The 9,437-nt window shown below is 35.2% G+C and overlaps 1 protein-coding gene across 1 annotated transcript; it reads right to left on the bottom strand.

Moving 5' to 3' along the window:
• Positions 1 to 3,576: 3,576 nt before the first annotated feature.
• LOC131759242 (rRNA N6-adenosine-methyltransferase ZCCHC4-like) lies at positions 3,577 to 5,464 on the bottom strand. The gene is given in 2 exon segments (XM_059068059.2): positions 3,577 to 4,791; positions 4,793 to 5,464. Coding segments are annotated over 2 exon segments (1,530 nt in total). The 3' UTR covers positions 3,577 to 3,933.
• Positions 5,465 to 9,437: the final 3,973 nt, after the last annotated feature.

The following is a 9,437-nucleotide window of genomic DNA, read 5'->3' as shown; positions in this document are numbered from 1 at the left end:
CAATTCCTTGGTTTGTCAGGTATGTCAAGCTTGTTCTTGCATTTGAGTTTTCCTTCAGCTGTTCCCTTTGCCTGGAATGCTCCTGCTTCACCCTTTCTCATGGATGGCTGTTTCCTATCATTCAAACCTCTACTCATCTCAACTGTGACCTCCTCCACAGGTGCTCACTGACCATCCAACTCATCACTCTACCTGATTTGTTTTCCTCATAGCATTTATTGCTGTCTGAAATTTTAATTTTTTTTCTTTTTACATTTGTCACTTTAAAGTAGGTATTCTGTTGGTCTTATTTGTTGCTATAACACCAACATCTAAAGGTAAAAAAGTACCTGGCAAATATCAAGCTTTTATAGTACGTTAAAGATTGAAAAACTAAATAAACACTGATTAAGAAAAGAGACAAGTAAGCCATCAACTTACTTGGGAGACTATGGTAACTTGCAATGAGATAGACAGTTGGTTTTGAACCTCAGGCCACAAAATTCAAAATATCTATTTCTAGATAGTTTTTCACAATATATTCTATTACATTCTAAATGGGAAGGGAAGAAAACACTGAATCCATTTTCAACTTTCACATCATTATTGTCTAGTTTTAAATTCCATATAATTGCTTATCCCTATAAAGAAAACTAAAGTTGACAGATTCAATGAATATGAATACAGACACCAAGTAAAATTTGAATTCAGATAAACAACAGATGTTTTTTAGTATAAGTATACCCAAACATTGCATGGTGCATGTGTACCAAAATTGTTCATTAATTATCATAAATAATTATTTCATAAATTATTTTATGTTTATGAAATTCCAGTTTAACTGGATATTCACTATTTTATCTTCAACCCTATTATAAACACACTTTTAAAACTGATATGCTTCTATGGAATTCATTCTTTACACAAAAATGTCTGAGTATGTAGCCTGCATAACTAAGAAATCTCTGGATTAGAAAACATATGGTAAAAGCACAATCTTTGCCATTAAGGACCTCACATGCTAGTCAGGAATGTTCACAAAATGGCAAGGTGACTCAAATATTTCATGCCTTCTAAATGTGCTAAGTACTTGGCAAAGAAAATAAAAAGTGGTTGTATTTTTAATGTGATTTTCAGGAGTGAACACCATGAACGTGTAGAAAAATTAGGAAAGCCTTCTTGGATAACACATAACTTTAAATGATTTTTTAAAATAATGAACATAATTTGACAAAGATAAAAGTGGCAGTTTTAGGCACAACATTAATACAGGAATATTGCACATGGTATATTTGTACAACAGTTTCTTTAGGAAAGAGGTTTAGGTTGTATAACACTGGAGATGTAAGTCTGGGGACAGTAATAAGAACCAAGTTGTTAGGTCTCTTAATGATAGGTGTAGAAGTGTGAGATTTGGCATTGGGACAATTAGCGTCTACCAGAAATTTTCTGTAAATTGAAAGCAAATGATACAACATTAAGAAACTTTCTTCTGATAGTAATGTTTAGAGATGAATTGTAGAATAGGAAAAGATAAAACAAGCTACTTCAATCATTTTAGCCTGAGATAAATGGAGGGCGATAGCAGGAAGTTTATACTGTATGATGCAATAGTGTTGGAAGTCAATTCCACCAAGGGATTGAGAAAGAGAACAAGAAAGAGATATTTCCAAAGCTTTGCACTTAGTGGATCAAAAGAATTATAGTGCCACCTATAGATGTGAGATATCTAATTTTGGAGGAAAGATAATCAGTCCAATTTTGGTTAATTTGAATTTAGTAATATTTGGTGTCTGGACCAGAAATGTTGAGGTCTTCTTTTTTCACATGCAGCCAAAGTAGTGAAATTAGGTATCTCCTCTAATGCAGACAATGTAATGCAGGGTTAAAAACCGAGTTCAATGCAGTACCCAGCAATGGAGAAGGAAGGAAAGGAAGCCAGTAGAAGATGAGTGTCTAGAAGTAAATGGGTGTGTACACTGGAAATATAAGCAATAATAGTCAAACTTTTAGAGTGTCAGTGACCCATTAAGAAAACCAATAAAAGCTATAAAACTCTCCCCAGGAAAGAAATGTGTAAATGTTTACACATGAAAATCTTGTACATGCATTTTATGTGTTTACTGACATCTATAATTCTTTTCACAAATGAAGGGTCATTCCCTACTCTAGAAAGAGCTGAGTAAAAATGTAGAGGAAGATCCTTCAAGAGAACAGAAGTGAATGGGGCTAAGAGTAACAATTGGAAAAAATACCACCCCTTTGAGAAATGGGTTAGAAGCAGGATATGGACTTGAGGCTACAAATTAAGACCAAAAGAAATAAATGGAATGTCAGACATACAAATAAATAAACAAATAAACGTGTAAAATATCCCAACGTTCATATTCTGAGGAAGAAAATGAAGTTAGTCGGGAATCAGGTAAGGCAGTTCCTTGATATCAGGCAAAGATTCAAAAGTCTAAGAGAAACCTGACCTTCAGCTTTAGGTGAGGCTGTGAATATCTCAGAATCAAGTGTGCAACCAGAAAAGTAAAAGCATGTGTCACATGCCTGATGTGCATCTGAGATGGAGTTTGTTGGGGTCATGAAGTCTTTTATGGCAGTAGAATCCACATGCTGACTTCCAAAGCAAAAAGAAAAGTGGTGCTCCACCATAGAGGAAATTAAGCCAAGATTAAATTTTACTCTTCAAAGTCCCAGCAGATATGTGAACATAAAATGTAATTTTCCATGGATATATGTTGGCCTTGGGGAAATAATACAAATATGATTATCTCCTTTCATAAAGATAAGAACAAAAGATTGTAGCAGCCTTCCTTGGGGATTGCATGGAGTAGATGATCAGATGATCAGATGATTGCTTATTGCATGGAGCACATAATCTAGCTCTTAAGCTGTCTTTTATTTATCATCTCATTTTATAGTACACATTTATTAGAGTCAGGCATCATATAAATAGTTTGAAAAATTATCCCTATAGTACCTAGAAGTCATGCGCATATAATAAAGTATGTTCCATAAATGTGAAATGATTAACATAATTGAATGATAAGTTAATTATTATTTATTAACTATGATCCAGATTGTCATTATTTTACTAATTGATGATTTGCTTGAAATATTTTCAAAAATACATTGAAATAACTGAGATTTAAGAAGGAAAATCCAACATTAAAACATAGTTCCAAAATAAAAATTAAAAAATCATTTTGTAAAGCTTTAAAATTGAGCATACATTTGTGGAATTATATTTGTTTTAATCAAATTTTATAGCCAAACATGTTTAATATTCTATTTATAAAAGACGTCTATTAATTTTATTTTAAGCAGAAGAAAACAATGTCATGTACTTCGATATCATCGAAATATAACAATTCTCAGATTTTTTTTTGAAAAATAAATATTTAATAATAATAATGTAACATAATCATAATCTTTATATCTTTAGACTGCCTTTGTCAAAATTCTTTCCATCATCTTCAGATTCTGTCTAAAAAAAATTATACATTGTATTTCTCTTTACAAGTGGGGTTTAAGCCATTGTACAATACTTTAATATTTAAAATATAGAGCTTAACATACACTTATGTTCAATGTAAACAAAACCTCAGGTTTTCATTCTCATTTTCTTCTTTCTTCCTGCAAAAGGATGCTTTATGCCCATTTTTCAGATAAAAGAGGCTAAAATAATACGACTGGAAGAGATTTAAAGAGAGAAAAAAGGCACTGAGAGCTAGCAAACCAGCTAAGGATGGAACAACTCCCAAGGTCTCCAGAGGGGCTGCTGGGGGTGAGGAGGTCTATAAACCAGGAAATACCACCTGCCTACTTTCAAGCTTAGAGAGGTGCATACCTTTGAAAGCGACAGAATTTAAGTCCAGTGAGGCACTTTCAGAAAATGGCATCAAAGGTTGAACTATAAATCTTTCTTATTCGCAAGCCACTGGACATTTAAGAGCAAAGATATTGATGAGCTCTTTCTCTTCTTTTCTTCTTCCTTGTAACAGATGTATGATTCATGGACTGTCCTTTAGTGGTCTCCATTTTCATCTTATTGCTCTTTCTTTGCTTCTGCTTTCTGACAGCTTTGTTAACTTTCTTAGATGTAAAGATGTTAGGACAAGTACTCCGTTTATGATCTAATTCACCACAAATAAAGCAGCCATGTTTAGGGCTGTTGCAAGAATGATCTGGAAGAGCACAGTGATTGCAAATGTTACAGTGGATCCAGGAAGGCTTTACACACTTTTTGCAAAGAAAGCAATGATTCCATTTCCTGCCATCCTTGGATGTGCAAGAATTACAGTGTTCACAGTACTGATTCTCTAGAGAAACATATCGTTGACACAGAGGGCAAAATCTGTACCCTTCTTCAATAGGAAGAATTATTTTGTTGGGTGGGATATTGGTGAAAATACACACCGAAGACTGTTTCCGTCCTGTCTTTCCATGTTTATAAAGTGCATGATTATCATAATCTACCTGGTAAGCCAGCATGCAGAAGCTTGGGAAAAACTGACAAATTCAGGATTCAAAAAAATAGGGAAAAATCCAGAATATGGGTAGTTCTTTGTGACTGTTATCTTGGCTTTGACCTTCTTTCCACATAGCAATTAACTTGAATGTAACAGCCAGAGGTTCAACCAAGCCACCAAAAGGAGGATCTGTCGCCATAATGATTCCTTCACTTTTATCTTTCTGTAAAAATGTTCTGCATACTTCAAGGGCAGCCTTTCCATCAAAGAAGTGATGGTTAAACATGTTATAATGGCAAAAACTATCTTCCATATAAAACTGTGAATACCGAAAAATCAATATCCAATAAAAGGCTTTTAATGTTAGACTTCTTGTCACCTGATGCTTTCAACTTGATCATCTCATGCAACCTTGGTGTCCCAACACACAGTACTCTTCTGAACCCAAGGGTAGAAAGTAGGTCTACCAAGAACAGACAGCTCCTATCAGCGAACAAATACTGGGCATTTGTCTTCTTGTTTTCCAATGGATAAAGGAGTTGACTGGGCCTTTTTAACTGGGTGATAGAAATATCACCCACTATCTGATGCTTGTGATGCTTTTCCTCATCATCTGGCAACAGCAACTGCTGACATCTTTGACAAAACTTTCTCTGAGACAAGGGCAACTCAATAAACTTCAAGTACCTTTCCACACACTGCGAACGGAATAAAGGAGGCTGACATCTTCGGTTATGAGCTTCTCGGGCAGCAAGTCTGGCTCCTGACAACTTTTCATCTTCCCATTGAAAAAAATTACAATCTTTTCTATCTCTACAAGTTGAGCAGGCATAAAACCTCCGTGTTTCTTCTTTCCCTTGGTTCGCCTTTACAAACAGAAGAGTGGGTCCGTGAGGGCACAGTGGGGCGGGATTGGAGGAAACCACCACCTGGACTCCCGAGTTCCCCTGGCGACCCGAGCTCCCCTCTGCCTCTACGGTTCCGACCTGCGCCCTGGGGGCCGCCATCTTCCCGCCACCGTCCCGAAAGCCTCCTCAGATTTTTTATTGTTGGTAAAATTGCATTAAGTATTTTTAAAAAATTTTCACTATCTTGTGCTGATCTGAGATGAAAATGGTTTCTTATGGACATAGCCTTACCATGCTACTGGGATAAAAAGTAATTAGTCTCCATAGTTCCTGTGAATTTTTAATGTGAAAATCAGATTTATGTGGTCATGAAAGGAAATAATTATTTTCTTTACAGAGAAAACCTTATGATTGAAAGGAAAATTCTAATCTCTTATATTAGGCTTTCTTTTAAAATTGCTAAGGTCACTTTAAGGAAGGGACCTCTCAGCCAGTAGCGGTGGTATACTTCACATTCAATACTTTTTTACTTCTTTTTTACTTCAGCACCCTCATCATTTGCCTAGAGTGATGAGAAAAAAAAATAATCAAAATAATGGGTTAACTCTCACTTTCCTGAAACCAGGCATTCCTAGCTTAAGCAGGCTTCATAGGATATATATGGCATTATCTGCTTGGGTACTCTGTGTGTCAAAACCAGCACAAAACTTTCTGATAGTTGCTATGGTGATTGCATTTTTTAAAAAAGTGAATTACAGGTTAAAAAGCTTCATAAAACATACATACATGGTTAGCACATAAACTGCAGGTGCCAGCAGCTATAGCAATTTAAACACCACTTTCTGAAACATTTTTAAAAACTTCACTTCTGAAAAGCACATCTAATAATAAACCCAAGTTGCTTGCCCCCCTTGTCTGTTAAGGTCAATGCATTTCCCTCTGGGGAGAATCCTTCTTGCCAAGTTCCAAAGGAAATTATAGACAGAAAGTAAGAAAGGCTGCACAAGCGGAGTTGTCATACCTTCTCAGACTCTGAGGGCTCCCTACCTTCCACTATCTCCCGAGGGCAATACAGGAACACTGTCCCTCTGCATTTTCAGGTGCCACTTAGAAATGTAGAAGCATTTCTGTATTTCAAGAATTGAATACTTGGCCTGATGATATGCAAAAATTATGAGTTATTCTAGAAGTACTTATGTATCACTTTATTGCTTGAATCTTCATAAACATTGTATTCAATGTTAATTGTATCAATCTTTTACATTAGAGAGCCAAAAATTTGTGACAACTTTGTGTCCATTTCTGTTTTTATCAAAATTTTAAAAAGATATATTTATTTTATTTATTTAATTTTGGCTGTGTTGGGTCTTTGTTGCTGTGCACAGGCTTTCTGTAGTTGCAGCAAGCAGGTGCTACTCTTCGTTGTGGTGCACAGGCTTCTCATCATGGTGGCTTCTCTTGTTGCAGAGCACGGGCTCTAGGTGCATAGACTTCAGTAGCTGTGGTGCACGGGCTTCAGTAGTTGTGGCACGCAGGTTCAGTAGTTGTGGCTTGCAGGTTCTAGAGTGCAGGCTCAGTAGTTGTGGTGCACGGGCTTAGTTGCTCCATGGCATGTGGGATATTCCTGGATCAGGGCTCGAACCTGTGTCCCCTGCATTGGCAGGAGGATTCTTAACCACTGCACCACCAGGGAAGCCCTCAATTTGTATTTAAAATAGAAAAACTAAAGTAAAATAAATATATATATATATATATATATATTAGAAGGGTTGGACTTTGTAATGCACTTTTATGGCTATACATTGACTTTTGTGTTCTTTTACATTTTATTTTCTGTATTTCTCTCTCTACCTACACCAAATCTTGCACAAAGTGTACACATGTTATTCATTCTTCTGCACTAACTCTGTACAATATTACATTACTTATAAAACAGAACTCTGTTGCATTTCTCACAGCTGGACTTTCTTTGGCAGAAAATTACTCCACTGTTTCTTCTAGTGAGTTATCTTGTTTCTGCCAAGCTTCACTCTATTCACATTTTCTAAGGTGAAAAGAACTTGTGTGAAATTCAGAGACATCACCTGCTGAGGGTTGGCAGTCTCACTCTCTTAACATCATGGCTCTTAAATGTATATCTAAAATCTTATAATTTCAATTTTTACCAAAAATGAATTAAACTAAAAGTATATACTAGTCACATCACTTTAAAAATGTAGTCAATAGCAGCCTTTATTATCTCATGACAGTAACTACTCTCTCTATTTCATACCTCCCTGATTGCCTCACACTTTGCCCCAAACTTATCTTACAAAATCACTGTGAAGACTAAACATGACTATATATGTGAGGAATATTCTTCCACCTGCAAATTATTTAAAATTGCTATCCACATGTTCTTAGGTGGTACAGATAAAATGCTAGAGAAATGTGGTAAATGTGGAAATGCCATGGGCAGATCACTCTTAAAAGCATTTGCTGCTCATCTATAGCACACTGCTGCCATTACTAATGTCATTTCAATAATCAATGAACTATGATGCTACCTAGTTTAAAAAGAGAAGTGATTATTTGCATTTTCATATTCTGAAGCCTTTCTCTTAAGGCAAGAACCCACAGGTTCCATGAAAGGAGGGCTCAAGTGTGAGTTATGAAATCTGGATTGTTCAGTAGTAAGGATTGTTTCAATTTCATCACTTCACATATACTGCCATAATTAACACACTGATGAAGATGTCTAATTTTTGTAATCGCTCTTTCCAGCACAAATGTCTTTTTTATGTGAATTCGGATATAGCCAACCTTTAAAAATGTTAAAGTGTTGCAAGCATTTTGAGATCCCCAGGTGAAAGTAGCAAACCATACATCTGTGCTCCAAATGTATTTTCATTATAAACACAGCTTTATAGAACCTAAGAAAATAACTTCCTTAATGGTCAGTGTTAATACAAATTTGGTATATACAAATATTCCTAATGTTCAATCAGTTGTGGAAATGGAGCAGAGGTCCTCTGGTTTCTCAACCATCTATGTCTACATCTTTCTTTGAGAAAGGAATAATTTGTGAGATATTAGGGTTGCTCACATAACTTTACCAAAAAAAGGGCATATTCACAATTCACTTTTTTTTAATTCATTCCTATTCCCAGGATGAGCTATCAGAGCAAAATGTTGGCAGTACAATGTTATCTTGTCTCCTACTTTTTGTATGTCCTGTTAAAAACAAATGTACTTAATTGACTTGTGCTAGTAGCAAATTAATTCTAGAATGTCAGTAATACCTAAGAACAGATGGCTGTGTGGATCCCATTCCTCTTGGACCCTCTCAGAGCTACAGCTGTCCAGGGTTACATGTAATGTCTGCAGCCCTATTTTCTGCTGGCTATTTTGATGATGAATATGTGAGCAGGTAACTCTTCTCTGAGAATTTAGTTTCTTTTGCATGTCCTCTATTTTGAATGTACAGTCCTCTGTATCTTCACAGAATATTAATAGGTTTTATTCAAAAGGTGATCCCATGAAAAGATTCAAAATGTCTCTATGGATGATTGCTCCCTTTTTGTCTATCTGACTTGGATCTGATAAGTAGAGCTGGAGACTGTAAAATAGCATATTGTGAATAAAAACAACCTTATACACTCCAAGTCGATTTTGCTTTTTTTCCCTCAAAATCATATATGCAATTTCTAGTGGCCCTTGCTTGAAGAATGAGAGAACAATTTTACACAAACAATAAAAAATATAGTGAATAAATGTCTTGGTGGGAATGCTTTTGAGAAGCTATATGCTTTTAAGATTGCAAATATATAAAAATATTATTTTTCTCCTCTATAAATATAAGCTCTATGAAATTAACAAATAAAATTTAAACATGTTAGTAACTAATACATAATACTGATCATAGCTTAAAATTGATGAAATTACATGTGATTATGTAAATTATATAATTTTCTGTGTATGATATGCTTGAATAGTCCTGTTGTATTGTAACAAATTATATGTATAAAAATTTCATATTTCAAGTATACAACATAAATATATAAGAAGTAGTAGCATAGTTAGAGAAAATGCCCTGGGCCTTTTTCTCCCAGCTTTGGATTCTATTCACTAGAACTTCAAATACAGATATCTC

Source organism: Kogia breviceps, chromosome 7 (assembly GCF_026419965.1).
Source record: "Kogia breviceps isolate mKogBre1 chromosome 7, mKogBre1 haplotype 1, whole genome shotgun sequence".
NCBI classification, from domain to species: Eukaryota; Metazoa; Chordata; class Mammalia; order Artiodactyla; family Physeteridae; genus Kogia; species Kogia breviceps.
The sequence above is the reverse complement of the archived record's forward strand: the minus strand, read 5'-3'. Positions and strand labels throughout refer to the sequence as shown.